This window comes from Hipposideros armiger, unplaced genomic scaffold (assembly GCF_001890085.2).
Source record: "Hipposideros armiger isolate ML-2016 unplaced genomic scaffold, ASM189008v1 scaffold_166, whole genome shotgun sequence".
Classification (NCBI taxonomy): Eukaryota; Metazoa; Chordata; class Mammalia; order Chiroptera; family Hipposideridae; genus Hipposideros; species Hipposideros armiger.
The window spans coordinates 1,452,048-1,473,755 of NW_017731516.1; the positions used below are offsets into that span (position 1 = coordinate 1,452,048).

Below are 21,708 nucleotides of genomic sequence, written 5' to 3' on the forward strand. Positions count from 1 at the left end.
TAACGGTTCTACTCTCATGATTGTCAGTTAATGCTCAAGTAGGAAAAAAGTTCATTCGGTTCCCTAGCTTTCTGGGGGGGGGGGGCGGGAGAAATGTATCTATTGGACCATTTTAGAACTATGTGACTTTTTATTTATTTTATTAGCATCAATTGTAGGAAGTTACTTTACTGTACCACATAATTATATCCTCCATGGCAACACTATACTCAATTTCATGCTGGTGAAAAATTTTTCTGTTATACAAGGGGTCATGTTTCTTTCTCATTCCCACAACTCATTCAAATGACTATTTCAATTACATAAAAATATAAGATGTACAAGGTCCATCTTGGATTTTTTTTTCTAATGAGGAACTAGCAGACTATTTCTAGGTGTAATTTAACTGAAAACACTATTTCAACTTCAAATTTATTTTAATGATATGTACAGGAGTTAGCAAATTACAATTAAAACGGATTCAGTTATGTTAATTCCACATAACTTAAAATCATGCAACACTGCATGGTAAAAACAACAGCTTCGTTCATATACAAAAAAGTATTATTTTGAGACTCATGATAGTATATTGAAATTTTCGACATAAGCCTTTTGCAAAGAGTTTATAAAAATTTAAAGACCTGATTAGTTAATACATTAGGAAAGATAATAAACATTATTAGTAAAGTGAGGTTATAAGCAATTAATTTTAAAATTACACCAGGTACAGGGTTGAATGTAGTCTCATGAAATAAATGGTTAAGAAAATAGTTTTGAAAAAGATCTCATATTGAAGCTATGTATTAATTTTGTTCAAATCAGGTTATATAAATCAATAGTCAAGTTTATTCAGTTAAAGAAAATATGCCTATCCTTTCTTATACTCATAAATAAGTACTTATATAGTTTTTATATACAAGTGAGGAAAAGCTCAATGTAAAAAATATACTGCCAATCCACTTATTATGGTTGAAAGAGCTCTTGATCTACACATTAAATTGCATTGATGAAAATGTCCAATTCAAATCACATTCAACCACCATAAATATTTAAGCTGAGTATTGTTGTAAACAACAGAGAAAAACAAATTCTTTTATTTCATCACTGGGTAGCAATCTACTTCTCAGCTTCAAATGCTATAGAAAGGCTCTACATTTAATTTACTCGAATCCAAAACCCACTAAACTTAGAGTAAACAAAGTGAATGTTTTCAAAGTGCATAATTTCCAACTCATTCACTTTTAATATTTACCCAATTCCAGTTCATCAGCAAGAAAATAAAATGTACTTGGCTATAAAAATACTAAGGAATGTTATTGAAAAAGAAAGGCTATTTGGTAGAAGTAACTACAAAAATAATTAGTGTAAATCTTTGTAAAGCTTTAATGCAAGAATATCAGTACACTTTCTTTCCATAAACCTTAAAGCATGATCAATACCAAGATTTTAAATTTCCACCTTTCAAGTACTTGAAAAAAAGTTGCAACAAAGTGTCTCTTCAAAAATTAAGCGAGAAAAATGATCATGCAGGTGTTGATCTGCTAACGTTTGGGGACGCTGGTATTTGTGTTGGGCTGTCATCTCTGGCTTCACTGGCAGCAAGTGCAGGCAGGGAGTTACTCTGAAATGCTGATGGAGGACAGCTGGTCACGCCACCATTTTCATCTTCATCAGGGTCTGAATCTGGTGTTGCAACTTCACTGTCCGGAAGCCCCAGGATCTCGCAAACTGCTTGTGGCAATTCCTGAGTATGAAAAATCAAACATAAAACCATCACTCAGTATAGAGGAAAAGTAATCACAAATAACACTTCTAATTAAGGCTACTTTGACTCCAGAATCTGAACATTTATCCTAACAGTGTTATTGTCATGTACCCTCAAACCTTCCTTCTCCACTCCAAAGGAAATCGTAACCACGTTTTTCGTAAATGATTCCCTACTCTCCTATTCCGAATTAGTCACCTTCCACCTCATCACTCCCACAAACATATAGTTTACTAATATTTAGCATTTATTTCATTTTCCTTGTTTTTATATCTTGCTTATACCATACTTTCCTGTTAATACACAAAATTTCCTTAAAGGTAAGAAGTATCTCACTGACATTTTTCTTTAACAGAATAGCTACCAAATAAATAAAGAACTAAACCAAAATGAGTATTTGGAACTGTGAAAAAATGAAATACTGACACAAAGACCAAATAGGAATTCTCATAAAAATGCAAAAGCCAAAATACATCAAAAGTATAATGATTTGGTGTGAATTCAGATAATACATCAAATCTGCCTGTTTTCAGATAAATTAAGAGTATGGCTGATAGAAATGTAACAACACAGACTTAGTCATTTCTATATTCACTAATTCGACTGGGTAACATACCAACGCTTAGTTAAATCCTACAGCCACTTTGGTTGTTGCAGAAACATTTTTGTTACTTTTGCCATTTTGCCTTATTATGTTTCCCATCTAGCATAATTAATCAACTGTTTTCAATTATATGCTCTAAATCTATAATGGTGACCAAAATGCTAGCCAATGATTTGTGTCTGCCTTCAACTTGCTAAAACTGCCATTTATTTTACTTCTAAGAAGAAAAATCTTTTCTTGACCTCAACCCACCAAACACATATAAACCAGTGATTTAAAACACTGCATACCTTGCATTTTACCATCTGTAGAGAAATGGCTTCTGCCTTGCACAGTACATCTTCAACATCAATTTTCATGGACAATTCATTGATATGCTAAAATGAATCAATAAAATGTTAATCAAAACCAATAATTTATTACCAGTTCTATTTCACTGCAGATTAAATCCTTAAAATAACAAGATTCACACACCACAAACAGAAAATTCAACATATCTTTCCTTAGATTACTTGAAGTTTTAAAGCTAAATAATAGCTAAAAAGCTTATGAAACATTAAATCCAGCAGTTATCTCAAGTCTACCATCTCAAAGTTATAAGCAAAATATAATTTTTTTTCTTAGAAAACTAAACTACATAAAAGAGCATTTGTTGAATTCCCTTTTCGTCTTAATTAGCCAAGTAAAAATAACTGGCCAGTATGTATTTGTTGAACTATCTGTCTCAGAGAGTCAGTCCTAGAACTGTTCATATAATTTAAGTTACTCAAGAGATTCAACGAAGCTCCAAGGAAATCTTTTGTGTATCAGTACCACCAAATAAGAGGAAAGAGCCCAAATACTGAGATCTAAGTTGAAGGAATAACTACCTTAAGTATTTCATTGAAACCATAATGCTTTTCCATTATTTGCTGCTTTTCTGATTCCAGAATAGCACAACAGAGAAGAAGATGGAAATTTTTACATGGTAGTTCAGTCCACATTACCTATAAAACATAGAACAATTATTTAGTAAACTATATCAATTCTAAAATATTTTCCTCATAGATACAACGCTGAACCTTAAATGCCTTCTAGGCAAAGCGGAAGTTGCCTAGATGGGGAAGTCCGCTGTTTTTCTAGTTAGGAAATGAGCGGTGGAGAAGGCAGGTCTTACCTTTACCTACACAGTAACTAACATCAAGCTGAACATGATGCGAATGTGATCAAATCCAAATGCGGTTCTTTGGGTAACTACAATAAGCAAACCACTGAGACTAACCAATATGGTTAATGGCATTAATTAAGGAGCCACCGCCATAAGGTTAATAAGTTCAAGGTTGTAGGGGTTAGTGGCATTTTCATATTATTCTGACTTTTAGTTTCTCACTTTTAAATCATCCTCAGTCTCTGACGGAGAAAAAAAAAAAAAAAAGCTAAATCCTGGAAATTAAAAAAAGATTCAGTTACACAATGCATGAAATAAAAAACAGCCAGAGATAACGCTATACTCTAGACATCCTATTATATAACTCAGAGTATATCTGATTGTGACAAAAACTGAATCAACTATCCAAAATTTATACCAAATACATAAATAAAACATTTGATCAATAGCTGCACTTCTTCTTAAATATAAGTAATGCCCTCAAATTTAAGGTCTTAATTTCCCCTGGTTAATGTACCTAATAATATCTTATATGGAAAGATAAAAAGACTGCGTAAACACTATTAAAGCACACCTGAAATGGTTTACTTCTTTCACCAGCAGTAAATCAAGTTGAATAATTTTCAGACTAAATCCAATTTTTAAAAGTTTAATTAAAATGCAATTAACCTCAAAGATTTCATTTAAAGTTCCAATGTATTTGGTAAACAAAGATTGGGGAGTTATTCTAGCTGTGTGATAATAATGTTCTCAACTCATCCTTTAAAAAAGTTGAGATACTAATTTAACAGAATCGATAAACTTTAAAATATGGTTTCAGGTCAAGAATATGTGAGTTGCACTTCTAATTTCAAACAGAAGAAGTGATCCTCTCCAGAACAATGATCCTTCAGTCAGCGCATCAGCTTCTGTAACGGAGCATAGTCACCAAAAGTGCAGGAAACAATTTCCACCAGTAGAAGCCTCAGAGGGCACTGAGGTTCCATAGTATGTAGGTCTATTTATTATCCAAATGGATTATCCCTTGTTTTTATAAAGATAAGGTAGCCATCAGTTATTCTATCAATATTCTATTTTAAAAGCATATCAATCTCTTAATATTAACAAATATTTGAAAAGAAAATAATGATTTTCTGTTTTCCATCAAGAGTTGCCCTGGGTGCAAAATGGAATAAGAGGAGATGCACCAAAAGCATGATTAGGAATAGCCTGTAGAGTCGAGGAGAGGGAAATGGGACTAGAGGTGGTGATTACAGAAGATGTGAGCTATATCTTTATTTTCTTAGGAAAAAAAGAGAACTAGAAATAAACACGGCAGAATATTTACATGTTCAATATGGAAGGTGGGATGTTTGTGATATATTCTTAGTATTTTGCTCTAACCTAAATTTCTTTTAAAAAGCAAAATACATGTCAGCTCCCTCCCAATACCTCAGACTACAAATAAAATACCATCTGAACTGACTGCCCTGTCAAAACGCCCTTGAAGTCTATACAAATGTATACCAGACTTTGGAAGAGCCTTACAGTCAAGTCTCTCTAGGAAAGAACACAGGCCCAAATGGTCTGGAAAACGGGTTCTGGGAAACATCCTAGTCCCAAGTCTCATAAGGATTATGACTTACAGAAAAAAGCTCCAAAGATCATATACTCACTTCAAGATCAATAATTTTTAAGGAGAGACAGCAAACTACCAGAATTTTGAAACATACTTTAGAAATTTCAGTTAGGCTATTATACTCCATTTATTCTCTAAAGAAATAAATTGCTGCTTTCCATAATAAATATTACATTTGTATAATTTAAGAACTTACCTCCCATAATCGAAGAATATCTAGAAAACTGAATTCCCTTTTAAATCTGATTAAAAGCCATCTGAAGCAAAAATAAAGATATCCAGAGTCCTGAGATTCTATACAGAAGGAAAAAAAATATATGTGGCTTACTCTTATTTCAGAATACAGTTACCTATTTCAAACTCAAATTTTTCTATGCATCCTAGGCTATTAAAAGTCCTATAAATTTAATTATCTTCTACTAATTCAAGGAAACCATTCAAATTTTCACGCTAACTTCTTTCAAAGAAAACCACCAAATAACACATAATTCATTTTATGAATAAGCTATTTTAAGACATAATTATACAAAAACAGTTTGGTCTCACACTTTTATTCCCTGGAGGGACCCCAGGCAACAGCAGTAGAGTATATACGTCTTTAAAAAGAGTTATTTACATTGTTTCTTTCAGGGTATACCCTATAATTTGCTGGGTAGAGTTTTGATTCACTAAACTTACCTAAGTAACTACAAAATCCACTATCCAACAATCGAAGTAAGGTACTTAGTTGAATTAGCTGGGTCTTCATGCCTTGCATTTGTTCTTCAAAATTGTGATGCTTTATAAAAGGAAATACATGTTACCACGTAAGTAATATTTAATAAATATTTTATAATACATAACCACTGATAACTAAACCATGAATATAAGGACAAATGTTGGACTTATACCACAATGGTTATATATTAAAAATCACATCAAATTAAAAAGCTAAAGCAACATTAAAAAGGAAGGAAAGAGAATCCGTGGTCTCAAACTAAGGATTATTTTTTTCCCTTTCTTCATTTGATTTAGATAGAGAAGAATGCAGAGACAGCAGCTGTAGACTGATTGATATATTAATTTCTTACCTCGAAAGATTTGGTGAAAGAAACACATATTTGGAAAATAAACTTTTATCAAATCACTTCCATTGTTAAGTATTTCTTCAAATTATCACATGAAATAAAATTAATTTTAGCTTTAACATGTATCTCATTTTAAAGAGTTAACTAATTATTTCCTAGATTAGATGACATTAAGGAAATCTGAAGTCAAAACCATTTTCATGACAATACTAAAAGATTATATGCATTCTGCATTTTAAATTCTCAGAAGAGTAAAGGCTATATAATGTGTGATATTGCAATAGACTGAATACAGGAGCAGTTATGAAAATCCCGCTGTTTTCCTCTAAACTAGACATTCAAGAAAATGGAAATGTAAAACAATCCCTCTTCTCATTATTTTGTTTTGGAAAACTAACTTTTCATTTTAAAATATTATATATGTTAAGGTATATAATAGGTTTACTGTTGTTTTTAAATAAATATTTATAAATTTCTCAGTATTATTTTTTCATATGATAAACATCAATGGGTATAATAACCCACATAAACAAATGCTCTTGGGTCCTCAATGATATTTAAGAGTGTGAAGGGGTCCTGAGATCACAAATTCTAAGAGCTGCTATGTGGTTTACATACTTTCAAAAATCTTCAAGGTTGAGTAGATTCCCAACCAAAACTTCAGTCAGAAGGAGGGGGCACCAAAATAAACGAAAGGCTGCTAAGATAATTCTGATCCTTTAACATGGGCACCAACCCCTCTACGGTGACCTACTGCCCTAACCCTTGTGAAAAGCCTAAGAACAATATCCCTTCCCTCGCACTTCTTTTTAAGTTTTAGAGATAATAATAGTGCTTTATTAGGAGTAGCTATCAGATTAGAAACCATTCATTCTTGGTAAAAACACCAACAAAAAAGTTTAAAGTCTACTGATTCTTAATAAACTGGTTTCTCATTAATGACTTAAAGAATTAGTTTAATAGACTAACATAAGCCTTTGGTATATAATTTCTTCACATTTACCACGTGGACCTGTACAGAAAGGCAGAATTACCTCTCTGATTAACAACAAAATTTTTGTTATGACACAGCCAAACACTAGTTGGTTTGGGAGCACCAACATGACATAGTCACTGCTACCCACTCAGCTATGAAAAGGAGCACTCCCCAAAATAACAGAAGCCAGCTTTGGAAAACTAGAAGGAAAGAGAAATAAGATCAACAGTGGATATACAAAAGGCTTCAGCTGTATCTGTAAATAAATGCATGTGCATACATATACATGTGTGTGCATGCATATATGCATATGTGTTTATATTTATACACACACATATGTACATACACACATATATATACATATATACATGCATATGTAGTATATGGGGTGGGAAGTGAGGAGAAGGAAGGGGGGACTAAACTATATGGCAAAATGAATGGTAGATATTAAGAAGGTGCATTAGGTCATTTTGCAAATATTTCCGTAATAGACAAAAGTCTACGCCTAGACCTCCAGTAGATGTAAGTAAGTATCAACAGAAGCAAATCTATGGACATTAGGCTCAGCCATCACATAAGAAGTAAAATCTTACATGAAATAAAGCTATAAAACAAAAAGGAGTCAAACAGCAGCACCAATTTAAGGACACCAAAAACAACAATACCGTGAAAATAATCGTGCAGATTATTTTGATTGCAACATATTGCCCTTTTCCTTAAATATTATGGGAAAAATGGATGTTAGTAGACAATATATTAAGAGATCTTTTTAGAATAAAGACTAGAAAAATCCCCAGACCATCCTCAATGGAAAGGCAAACACAGAGAACACTCACTGTGAAAGAGACAGGAGAACTTGAGCCTTCATATACAAAAATGACAAATAGACCATCAAGTGTATATTACAGATGTTCAGAAAGTAATCTTTATATTTGAGACCTAAATAAATGCACATGTGTATATGTATTTGGCATCATAAGCCATATCTGAACATGCCAATATTGGCTCAGTTTTATGAAAACTATTACTGTAAAAACACTAAACATAGTTACGTTCATGTTGATTCTTATGGAGTATCTACTACAAGTAGAGGTCTAAGCTAAGCACTGGGGAAATATTCATGTGTTTATTCTACAAAAATCTGTTGAACAGAAACCTCATGTCAGGCATTAGGAAAATTCTGGAAGCATACCAGAGAACTAGTTAAGCAAAGACATGACCTCTTTTATCAAGTAACATACTAGCTCTAGTGAAAAGGGGATAAACAACAAAAACACAAGGAAGGCAGACAAAAGTTTTTATACAATTAGTATCAGTTGTACAGACCTTTATAACAAATGCCTCAGGTTTCTAGAGCACTTTGGAGTAATTGGAACTAAGAAGGCAGGTAAAATCAATCAATCAAAAAGGTAAGGAAGAACAAACTATGATATTACTAGATTACTGCAACTAATAATCTTTCCAAATAATCCAAAAACATTAGTTTATGGTAAAGGACTACAAAATTTAAATATTTATCAATAGTAAAAGATATTTTAAAACTATCAAATGTTATCAAATATGTGGAAAAGGAGCAGGAGAAGTGAGGATGAGATGGAACCCTGGATAAGATTTGAGGAAATAGACAAAAGTGGGAAAAATTGAAAGAAAAAGAAAAATTGGCAAGCAAGAGGGGAAGAATAGAAGTAATCATAAAAGAGAAGGGTACCACTTCCAAATTTCACATTTGTATCCCAGAAACTCTAAGTTATATTACAGGAAAACATTTTAAGTGATCACATATTCAAAATCTTTGTCCCCTTGCAAGCAGGCTATTCAATATTTGACGTCATGGCCCACCATCAAATATATTAAGTTTTATTTTGAAATGGCACACAATGACCTCTGTAGTCTAGTCTTTGGGTTGCATATGCCTTTATCTACTTTTAGACCCTCTGCTTTTTTTTCTTTCTAATAGATTACTTGAGAAAGCTGTTGTATTTTATTTCCCGTTAACATTTTCTCTGCACTATTGTCCTAGAACTCTGTCACCAAGATATACCAGTGATAATAAAGTGTTCTTTATATGTATATATAGACATAGTTCAACTCTAATGACACACGCTTCTGAGAAAATAACAGTGAATTACTAAGAAAGTGTCAGGGTTACAAACAGTTCAAACACGACTGGAGAAAAATCAGTTACTATAATGACAAAATCCAAAATGTTCACAAAAGGTAGGGATATTACTTGGCATGACTAAGTTTTATCTCTGAACCAGATGATATGAAAGCTGAACTATTTCACAAGAATTGAAATGCATCTATTTCATCCATATTCTATGACTCATGGCTCTTCTTCAGAACATAAGCATTTACCGATACGACAACCTGATTATTCCTGTACTACAGGCACTTAACTATCTACTTTTTACATTAAAAACAATGCCAATATTTCCAAGCCTCTTGAAAGGCTATTTAAAAAAGAAACAACAATGGAGCAATTTTTTAAGTTCCATCATAATGGGCTAAATATAAACATCAGTAAGATTATACAACTAAAGTTTTCAAAATGAGTTTGATTAAAGGAAGGAACCCCTGTTCTTACCATTTGGTCCATGAAGGAGGCAAAGCACCAAAAGGCATCCACCTCATTTTCCATCACATACAAAAGAGGGGAAAGTAAGTCACTCATTCCTTGCACATATCCTAAAAAAAATAGAAAAAAATTATCATGTCTCTGAAAACCTAAGCTCTATGTATCCTTCTGTGCATATCACCACCATTTCTATTAAAACTATCATTTCTTTGTTTCAGAAACTGGTATATGTTGATGTTCACCAAAAAAAGAGAAAAGAAACAAGAGGAAGTCTAGCAATCAGATAAAAAAGTTGAGCTGTTTCAGACTGAGATGTCAAGCGGACATATAGCAGGTGTTAGTATGTGTCTCAGTGTAGATATCACTATCAAGAGTGGGTGATATTATTAAAAAATAATGTGCAAAAGCATTATGAGAAAGAAGAGAGATGAAGAGAAAACCCAGGGGCCAGCCGAGTGGCACGTTGGTTAAGAGCTGGCTTGGGACACCAGCTCTGAGCAGCAGGGCCCTGGTTTGGATCCCACATGAGGACCAGTGACACTGCCCTCTACAGCAAAGATGCTGAACAACAGCTCAACCTGGAGCTGGGCTGCCGTGAGTCGCCAGCGACGTCCTCCACAACTAGACTGAAGAACAAAAGGACAGCAACTTGTCTGTTCCCCTTCCCCAATTCCCCAATAAAAAAATCTTTAAAAAAAAGAAAACCCAGAGGGACACCAAATGTAAGAGAACATACTCAAGGGAGATTTGAGAATAGTGAAAGAGGTAAAGGGAAAAAAAAAAATCAAGGGAACAGAGTTTTATAAAAATCAAGGGGGAAAAAGCTGCCAGGCCAAAGTGGTCAAAGGCCAAACTACCATGAACAAGCCAGGTAAAAGCAGCATTAAAATGGATCCAACAGCTTTAGAACCAGATCACTGGTAATGGAGTCACAACAAAACTCTGTACCTCTTTTTAAACAGTCACATCTATGGTCTTCTTTCTTTTCTTGTTACTCTATATCCAACCAATGCTAGCAGCTGGGTTTTACCCAAACAATATTTTGTGCCTACAACTAACACTGTAACCACCTTTCTCTTGATGCTGTTATAATTTCTCAATCATGACATTAATTATAGCCCTGTTTAAAAGAAAAATTGGAAAGTTAAAGAATTTGCCCTCATTTAAAAACAAACCGGAAGTCTTGGTTATACTTTTCACCTGAACATGTCAAGCCTATTTTTTCAGTTCCAACCTATAAAATCCTCAATGTTTTTAACTGTTTTACAATTAGATTTCAGACAAGACACAGACAGGTACTTGAACCAGCAAAGGGGCGAGAGCTCATACTAAGCCTTCTCACATACATATTTATCATTCGACTTCGGTAAACTTTTGTACATTTGTTAAAGTTACACAGAGATTTTTTTTCCAATGGTAGCTTGGGAAGTCTGGAAAATACAGCCTTTCATTTGCAGACCCAAAGCTTACGCGTACATCTGTATCATTCATCGAAATCTATGTGCACTAAAGCCATTTAAAGAGTATATTTTAAAAGGGAAGAGGATATTTCTGCTTTGCTCTTCCTAATTTGGAAGAAAACTTTAAAAATTGCCCAGGAAGTATTTAGGCCAAAGTCTCTTGAAAAAAACTCAGATTAAATGTGTAAGAGAGAGGCACTCAGGTCACCTCAGGATTTCCTTACAAATGAATATTTAGCTCTATCCGCACTGAGCCTCTGCCCTATCACCTACTGCTATGCCTAGTCTTTATCAGCTCACTGTGTCTACAGCATGCTCTATGTAAAAGTATGGCTCTACTTGTAACATTAGCACAGAACACTTGGGTTCCCATAGCAGTCATCCCATTAGTACAGTGTCAGACAATGGAGTTACCAAGACATTTGGTGAAAGGGGCCAGGAAAAAATGGCACATGACAAGATATCAAAATGTAAGCATTTCTACCTATTTATTGCAGATGCTTTTTAAAATAATGCACACTTGCAGTGGTTAATTTTATCTGTTAACTTGAATGGGCCATAGGATGCCCAGATGTCTGGTTAAACATTATTTCTGGGAATGACTATGAAGGTGTTTCTGTAAGAGATTAGCACTTGAATCGGTGAAGTGACTAAAGCAGATGGCCTTTCCCAATGTGGGTGGCATGATGACATCCCTTGAGGGCCTGAACAGAATGAAAAGATGGAGGAAGGCTGCATTTGCTCTCTGCCTGGCTGCTTGAGCTGGGTCACTGATCTTATCCTGCTTTCAGTGGTTCTGGTTCTCAGCCCTTCAAACTTAAACTGGCATCTCCACCCCGGCTCTCCTGCTAGTTCACACTACGCCACCAGCTTCCCCAGGTCTCCAGCTTGCAGACAGCAGATGGCGGGACTTCCGTTTTCGTTTCCTTCTCTCTCTCTCCCTGGTTGTATATTTATATTATATATTATATTGTATCACACACACACACACACACACACACACACACACACACGGTGCCAAAAAAATGTATACACATTTTAAGAAAGGAAAAAAGTATTAAAATTGTAATACTCAATATATACCAATAACAAAAGATGAATATAAGTCACGTTTCACTTCTGCAATTACAAGAGGTGCTCAAAGTGGTTACCATCAGCGTCCAGACACTTCTAATTACGGCAAACTACTGCTTGAGCAATGTTGGCCAAAGTGTCCACTTGTATAAATTTTTTTGGCACCTCCAGTAAATATAAATATACATATATAAAAATATATATAAATACATACAATCTTAATGGTTCTGTTTCTCTGGAATACCTTAATACAGCACTTTGAAGAAAAGAGTAAGTAGATTGGAAGGAAGACTAAATTGCTATCATCAACTTCCCTACACGGCACTGACGCAGTGAAAGCAATGACAAATACAAAGGCTAAACTAATTAAAGCATGAAAGAAATTTGATCTGAATTCAACAAAGTGCAAAAGAGTACTATTTTACTGAGTCTGACTGACTGTATGTGGTCTATAATAGAAATATTTCAAAGTGTGCTATTCAAAAGATTTACAAAGCACCTTTCCTCTGGGAAAAAAGTGCTTTATTATAAAGTTATAATGCATAAAAATTTCTCAGAAGCTAATTTAATCCTTTAAGTCTTCAGCTTTCATATGGCATCACTACCATATTTCTTCTGCAAGTCTTAGCTAAAGCAAGTAGTCCAATTAGTCTTTGTATTCCAGTTGCTTTTAATCTATTTTATTTTATACATGGTGTTCGCTGGGGTATGTCATGAGTTGCGGGGGTAGAATTAGTGTACAGATTCCTTTTAATTAAAGAAAGACTGAGGCTATTTAAAGCAGCATCCAGTGACACTCAGATTCTGCACTAGTGCCGACTGCTGCACAGCTTCATCAGCACGACTGCAGTGCTGAAGCAGTTCCCGAAAATGATTTTCATAGCAAGTTTGTTTCATTGGAAAGGTGTGAGCAATGAACTCCTTATCATCTAAGTGTACACTTTCTCACATTGAAAAGTAAACTTTCATCTACATGTAGGTCAGTTTTCCAGGTTAGCTAAACCTTAGCCCTTAGAGGACCAAATTTTTAAAAATCATAGGAGCTGGAAATCATTTTCTTAAGTTGGACATTCCCTGCCTTCTTACATACAGTATTTTGAGTATAATTTAACTTTTTATTGGTTATTCAGGGTCATTATTATGAACATACACTGTAAAAAAGATTCCTCCCATAGAAACATCCCAGATGTGGGGTCACTGAACTAACTAAAAATTGCTCCTTCTTGAGTTCTTGTCTGCTTTTGGTAATTTTTGTCTCCTTCCTCACTATTAAAGAGATTGTACTCAATACAAATATACCTTTACCCATCTCACCTATGGGCTAAGAAGTCAAACAACTAAATATAATAGAATCACCTATACGAGTAAATTTACAGCCCAAGTTCCTTTACAATGAGTAAAAGTCAAGCAATTTGGTCTGCTGCTCTATGAAAACTACCTTAGCTTCTCACAAATAACTTAAGTATTTGATTAGAAAGGATGTGGGGTTAATACAAATGAAGATAGCAATTTATCCAGTTAGCTGGTCTGGGTCTATGCCCTGAAAAGAACCTGGCTTTCAAGAAGTCCTGAGAAAATGCATGAATTCCTATCTCAAATTATCATCTGAGAGTGCAGAGCAGTGCCACTTGCTCCCTAGGATGACGGTCCTATTCCCTACAGTGTTAACAGAAACCAAAACGGCAAAGGATGGGGTGCTGAATGTACAGTGGTAGGAATGCCAGTCTGAAAAACTCGGCTCTCCCTCCACCCCCCGTCCAATACTTACTAATTGTGCAACCTTGAGTCACTGTCTGAATTAATCTAACCTTATTCATAAAGTGAGCATTATTTCCCCACTTCTTCAAAAGACTGCTATTAGAATCAAAATCTAAATCTAAATCAAGTATGACAGCACTCTATAACCTGAAATGCACTCTTCCAATGTATTTTCAATGATCCAATTTGAGACTCATTACAGGTGTGATAGACAAGACTAGCTACATTTTACATTTTAAAGAGAAATCTGTGATTTCCAACTTACTGTCACCAAAGAGGCTAACGCCTCAAGACCCAAAACCGAGTTTACATCTTTCCCTAACTTATGTATAAGAAGCCAAGAGGAATTCACATAGATACAAACAGTGAAGAAAATGTACCTGTTAATTCAAGGTTCATTTGGGTTTAATATGCCAAATATCCAATTACTTGCTCCAAAAAGATGTCTCAAGCTGTATTAAAATATCTGGAAAACATGTATTTCCACTATCTTCTACTTGGGAGTCACTCACATGGTAGGTAACTCACAAACTTCCCGCTACTTATATTCATTTCAAGATTGCTGGTTAGGGAATCTGTTGGTCCTTTATAGAAACAGCTCAAGTTCTCTTGCCCCTTAAAATACTGGCTCCTTGGGTTTTCCAGCCCTTACCATCTCTTCCCCATGCAATGCCCCACTCCCACCTCCAGCCCCAGTCTTTCAATCCATCCTTGGCAGGAACTGGATTTACCAAGAAAAGAGAATAAAGTTCTACATGCCCTACATAGTTATCTGCACTGCTTGGCTACAATTATCAGTCTTTTTCTTCACAAGGGACAAAGCCTACGAAACAAAGGTTCCCAAATTTTCTCACTTTACAGAATCCTTAATGTCTCAGTAATTTTTTTCCAAGGCACTCCTAGGCTCAAAGTATTAACTAACATTTCCATTTATTAAGTAGTTAGATCCAAACAGCTTAAATATTTATGTCCTATGAACTTAGCACCCATTGGGCACTACACTATTTCTCAAATCTGGAAATCCAACCGGATACCACCATCCTCATTTGTGTACATCTATTTTCACCTGTACTTGCTTATCACAGCAAGGCCAAAAACACTGCTTTGCAAAGATATAACTTCATCAGAAGGAAGGTGGTGATCTAATGTTGAAACCTTGAACTACTGCAGCTAGTAGTTAGAACAGTGGCCTACAGATGTCATTATATTTTCCTCAAAAATTTAAAATATCCCACGTTGCCCCCATGAGTTTGCTATGGCAACACAGAGCTCCTCGATGCACAATTTGGGCACCACAGCCTTGTAAGTTTCCAGTCCCCTGTAGAACAACCCCTGTAAAAACTAGGCCACAGAGCTATCACATACGTATGTCTAACAGGTTAATAAATTTAAATTCTAAAATAAATATATGTAAATCTTTTCAAATTAGAATTATTAGAGGAAAACTTACCTAAATCAAAATCATACATACAGTAGGTCATCAAAATGTCATGAAGCAAAATCAACCCTGGGTTATCTTGGCCTTCATAAAACTTGTTTGTTCGATCTGTTCTGTTAACATCTTTTTCTGAGGAGGAAAATCATCACATATTTGAAAACCTTTCAAAAAGCAGATTTTTTTTATAAAGCTCGTATCTTATAAGTACAGGATTATTTTTTTTGCTATTAATTTTACTCTCTTGCCACGCTTTTACTTAATGAAAATAATTCATCAAATTCCATTTCAGATATGCAATACATAGAAATCTTTTAATTGAATAGTAGGAAATACTTCCAATTAATTAAAATCAACACTAATAATTCACATTAGTTAGCAATAAAAGTGCCAGTCATGAAAGCTTGTGATAGGCAGTATTATTTGAAAACAGTAATGAAAAAAGCTGCTATGCAATCAAGCGTAATCAAAGAGATTTGTTTCATTTATATTTGTTTCATTCATTATGAGAAGTATTATCAACTTCTTTGTCATGTTCCATAATCATCTTCAGGACAAATTAATTCTTTATTCTCATATATACATTATTCAATTTACATATTACTACAAGCAATTTAACTGAAAAAAAAATGAAAATCCACATTTTGCTGGAAATGATTTCATGACATTAAAAACACCTGGACACATTACCACTCGAGTATCCCAAGTTATACTGGCAATTCAATTCACAAACACTGATACCTATTGATACCTATTAAAGGATCTTGTTGTGAAAGATATCACAACTTAAAAGGTATTCCTCTAACTTAAATCTCTCGGTAAATTCAGAAGAAATTTTTAAATAGTCAAAATGATTAATTTAGTCTATAATCAATTCTGTTCAAAAGTTATGACTTGACCTCCGCCCCCTGCCCTCAAACTGAGTAATTTGAAAACATTCTCAATATTTGTGACGAGATGGGAGGTATTTTACAACACAGTAGGCTCTAACAATAGAAGATGACATGAGTTTAGGTTCTATAAGAACATTAAAAAAAAATTTTTACAACATTATTCTAGCTTTCTGTTAAAATACACTAGATTAGATTTAATAAAAGGAAGCACATATCTATAGAATTGTGGATACATTTTTCAAACAAATAAGGAAAAACAATATCAAAGAAATCATGCTATAAATGTAAATTTTCATTTAGAAATGTCAAAATGTTTCAGCCTCATATCATAGTTGATAAAGAGGTGCACAGTAAGATTTTTATTAACTCAAGCACAATTTACATAGTCATACTGCGACAATGGAATATCTGACTTAATAGGTGTTTTAAACATGGTAAAAGTTAATTGTACTCTCATGAACTATTCGTATATTTTCCCCCTTGTATATTTCTGCCAGGCAAAAACTAAAAAGGAATCAAAAATAATATTTTATAAGGGAAGTATTTCTAGAAACACTTTCTGGAAAGAAAATGAGTACTTAAGTTAAAAAAGCCCCATGCAAGTCAACTCTCCATCTAACCTGTGTAGCTTAAAAAGACTGAAGAAACACACAACCGTGCCGACTGATCCCCTTTTACGTTCAGCACCACTGGCCTCAAGTAGTCCCTTAATGCTGCCTGGCAGTCATGCTCCATTTCTCTCATCCATTCCCTCTCCCTATTCACGTAACGATTTTACATCTTCTCCTCACTCAAGTCTCCAACATGCTATCTTCTCCCACATCCTAGCGCTCAGGTGAGGATCTTGCTTCCTTTTTCTGAGAAAACAGAAGTTATCCAAAGAGAACGCCACAGATCCCCACTATTTTAACCACATAACTGCATTTGTATCCATACAGTCTCTCTTCTCTATCACTATAAATGTGCTGCCATGATTATGGCTGAAGACAAACCTCTCCTCATTACGCATGAAAATCCATCCTTTATTGGCTACCCAAAGACACTGCTCCAGTAATTCTTGTCTCTCCCTCTCCCTGTCTCCCCCAGCCCCCCCTTTTTCTTTCTTTCTCTCTCTCTCCCTCCCTCTTTTTCTCTCTCTAGTTTAATGAGTTTTTCCTCTCTACCGAACCATTCCCACCCAGCATTCAACCATACTGTTGTTTCTCTCATCATAATGAAAACCTTTTTTACCTAGCTTTTCCCTCTAACTGCTGCCCCATTTTCTCTCCATTTGTTCAAGAGCAAAGCTTCCTGAAGGAGCTGTACGAGTATATATTTTCTCCAGCCCCTTCCTCCCCTGCATTCCAACCTTAGATTTCCATCTCCTACTCCATGTCAATTTAAGGACATCCAACAGGCATTCTCAAACTTAACACGTCCAAAACTAAGTTCCAAATATTCCCTTCCAAACTTGCTTCTCTTAGTTTCCCCATCTTAATGACAAATGACAACTGCACTCCTCCAGTTGATCATCTTAAAAACCTTGCAGCCAGTCATTCTGGGGTCTTTGCTTCTCTTGTCTGACACTAATATGTCTGTTAAACCTTCCAAATACATGTAGAAACCAATATTGGTATCTCCCACCCATCACTCCACCCACCACCCCGACTCACTCCACTCTAGCCACACTTGGCTCCTTGCTCTTCTTCAAACGTGTGGAGGTCCTGAGGCCGAAACAAGTCTGGACCATGCTGTTCCTTCTGCCCAGATGCCCTTCGCCCAGAGAGTTGCATGGCACACACCCTACGCTTCTGCAAGTCTCTATTCAAATCTCCCTCACTCAACTGCTAGCCCCCTAGCTCAATCAACCATTATCTCTCATCTGAGTTATAGCAGCAATAGCCTCAAATAGTCTTTCTACTTCCACTCTTGCCCTCCCCTCCTCACCCCAACTATTCTCCATACAGCAGCCAGAATGATTTGTTAAAAGTCTGATCATGTCACTCTTCTGCTCAAAATCTTCCCGTGGCTTTCCAGCTCTCTCAGAGTAAAAGCTAAAGTCTTCATAATGAACTACAAGGTTCCATGGGATCTGTACCTGTTCCTCCACCACTTCTTCTCTGACCTCATCAGTTTCTATACTCCATCCAAATCACTCCAGCCACACTCACCTCTCTGCTGTACCTCAGACATGCAGAGACCCTGAAGTCTAACAAGTCTAACACATGTTCCTTTCTGCATGGAAAGCCCTTCACCTAAATATCTGCATAGCTCACCCATCCCCTTTCTCAAGTTTCTACTCAAATATCACCTTCTCAATGAAAGCCTTCTCTGGTCGCCCAAGTGAAAACTGCAACATCACATTCCTAACCATCTTCCCTGCCTCATTTTTCTGTTGAGCATTATCACTAACATACCACATGTGTTATTGTTACTGTCTGTTCTTCTCCACAGGAACAGAAGCTCCTTGAGGGCAAGAATTTTCTGTTTTATTCACTGACAAATACCCAATGCCTAGAGGAGAGCCTGCTACACAATAGGAATGAAGTAAATATTGAATAAATGTGGGAATGTCCAATCAATGTGATTTTCAGAAAGATCCCTGGTGATTCTAATGTGCAGCCAAAGTTAGGAACCACTGCTCTCAAGACTGGGATTCCCGAGCCTTCTTATCTGCCTCTCTTTTCCCTAGGTGACAACATCTATTCCCATGGATATGTATACTGATAATACCCCAACTTGTATCTCTCACCCAGACTACTCAATTATCCAACTAGCCACCTTACATTACATCTGTGGTCTCACCTTAAGGTACACATGTATCTAACAACCAATTCAATTTCACCATACCCCATTCTCATCTCAGTAAGTGGCAACACCAATTGCCCAATTTCTCAAGTCAGGAAATGTAGTACCATCCTTGATTTCTCTTTCCTCTCCATACCCCACATTTCATCAAAAAGTCTTATCAATTTTATCACCAAAATATATCTTGAATCCATCTATATTTCTCTACGTCTTCACTATCACTATCACTTACTTGGAGTCATTTCTACTAATTGGTCTCCCTGTTCCTAATCTTAACCTTGATTCAATCCATTTTCCACACAGCAGAAAAAATGATTTTAAAATATAAACAAGATGGTTATATTCAAAATGCTCCAACAGTTTCTTTTCATACTTAAAATCCAACTTCTTGGCACAATCCACAAGGCCTACAGCTTAATTGTTTGTTTTTTTAATAAAGTAAATTTATACCAAGAAACAAAAGCCTTTTGGTAATCCTTCCTAAAAAAATACTTTTGGGAAAAAGTAGAAAAAGAATGCTTTGAAACCAACTTATATACACTTCTACTGGTTCAAAGCATGGTATAGTTGAAAGGCCACTTAATTTAGAACTAGACCTGATTATGAGTCTACGGTATGGAGCTAACTAGATAAATGATAAAGAATTTACTAACCTTTTCTGAGCTTCAATTTTATTATTTCCTAAAAACGAGAAAATGGGACTAACGTATGTCTCAATTGAAAGTATATTATGGAGATTTAAAACATCTAAATTTTTACTCTAATCTCCTGGAAAAAGGAGACAAAAAGTGAGAATAGGACACAAAAAAACACTGAGATGATCAGAGCCATCATTACTGTTGTTGCTTGATAAAAAGAGAAGAAGATAAAGCATATGGAAAGAAGATTTAAAATACTGGATTGATAATCTCCAAGATCCCTCCATTTCAAATATTTTATGTCCAAGCAGGAAAAAACAATCCATAATCATTCTCCCTACTGAAACTGAAATTAGCAAGGCCTTTAGTTGGAAACTTGAAATAAGCCCATCACCTCAATATCCCCTTCTGCCTTAGCTAGAGGAAGGACAGTCTATCATATTTTTCAGAAAATTTAAGTTATTTTCCAATCAAAAGTACTATTGCCAAAATGATCTCAGCATTTGTCTTTGTGTCTATAAAAACTACCAAATCAATCTGCTATATTGGGCTTTCTAACTATAATTTAGGGATTATTTTTCTTCCATCGGATAGTGGTGATGCCCGTGGTGCTAAAAACATCCCTCTACCTTCATTCATGAAGCTGCAGATGAACAAATCCAAATGCAATATAAGAATTAAGAAAATATGTTCTACCACTATCCAAAGCTATCTTAAAATTATAGAGAGGCTTGTTAACAAGACAGTTAAGAATATTAAAACTGGGTACTGCCCTTAATAAGCATGTGACCTTGGGCAAGTCATTGTGCTCTCAATGCTTCCGTTTTCTTCTAAGATGTAGATTATGAACTGAAACTTGTCGGGTAAGACATGTACAATAACTATGAATTCCCTCAATAACTTATACTAACCTTGCCTTTATCCTAAGCGCCAGACAACCCAGTACTCACTATCTGGAAATAAGTCTAATTCTCTTAATGTAAAATTCTATCAAGCATCTCTTTTTTAAGGAATAAGTTATTCCCACATGAATAGTTATTCAATTCTCAAATACTGACAAAAATTTACCATCTATTGGAGTCATTTAATTAAAAAATGAAAATTTGCATATTTAGAAAAGGTCTGGAAGGATATAAACCAAAGCCTATTAACCATAGTTATCTCTGAATGACAGAAACAAAACTAATTTTTATTTTCTTTTGCTCATCTACAGTTCCTAATTTTTCTGTAATCAACACAAACTTTTTAATAATAAGGAAGACAATTTTTTAATGAAATTAATTCTACAGCAAATAAAGTTAAATGCTTTTTATTAATTCACATTTTGCAATTAAAAATGAAATACTTGTATATGAGTACTTATAAATATACTGACTGAATTCATAAACCTATCAGAAGAAGAACAACCAAGAATATTAAACACACATTCTAATGTACTCTCCAATTCGGATTTCTCCTTTGAACCTAACTCTATAGCATATATCTTCACTTCTTAAATTTTATCAAGATTTCAGTATAAACCCCTCTCGTGCATTTCCAAAATTAAGAAACAATTACCAATAAGACTTCTATAATCTCTTAACCTCGAATTTCTCTTCTCTTGTTCCTCGCTGACAGATTTCCACTGTAGTTTCATCCTGAAGTATTCATCACTACAAGAAACAATTTTACACCAAAAACAGCTTATTTGAAGACTCTATTTTAAAATTTTTTAACTGAGCTTTTCTATAAGCAATGTATCAAACCATTTATGCTAGTGAGATTTAAGTTTATAAATATGGTAATGAAACGTTTTAAGTTATGAAAACAAAGAAAAAATAAAATAACATTATACATGTCATAAACTTTGTTTAAACTACTAGAATAATTTAGGTATGATTTTAAAGAAACATTTACATTAATCCTTAATATCATACCTAGAATTATTCC

At 34.8% G+C, this 21,708-nt stretch overlaps 1 protein-coding gene across 2 annotated transcripts in view; it reads right to left on the bottom strand.

Annotated features, from left to right (window-relative positions):
• Positions 1-397: 397 nt before the first annotated feature.
• Positions 398-21,708, bottom strand: part of TBC1D15 (TBC1 domain family member 15) — a 64,975-nt gene continuing 43,664 nt past the window's right edge. For both annotated transcript variants that reach the window (XM_019651784.1, XM_019651783.1), the window contains 8 exons: positions 21,337-21,431; positions 15,477-15,593; positions 9,744-9,844; positions 5,792-5,891; positions 5,310-5,407; positions 3,218-3,334; positions 2,639-2,725; positions 398-1,723 (listed from right to left, as the gene is read on the bottom strand). In XM_019651784.1, the coding sequence (XP_019507329.1) occupies positions 1,502-1,723; positions 2,639-2,725; positions 3,218-3,334; positions 5,310-5,407; positions 5,792-5,891; positions 9,744-9,844; positions 15,477-15,593; positions 21,337-21,431 (937 nt within the window). In that variant the 3' untranslated portion in view covers positions 398-1,501. The remainder of the gene's footprint in view (positions 1,724-2,638; positions 2,726-3,217; positions 3,335-5,309; positions 5,408-5,791; positions 5,892-9,743; positions 9,845-15,476; positions 15,594-21,336; positions 21,432-21,708) is intronic.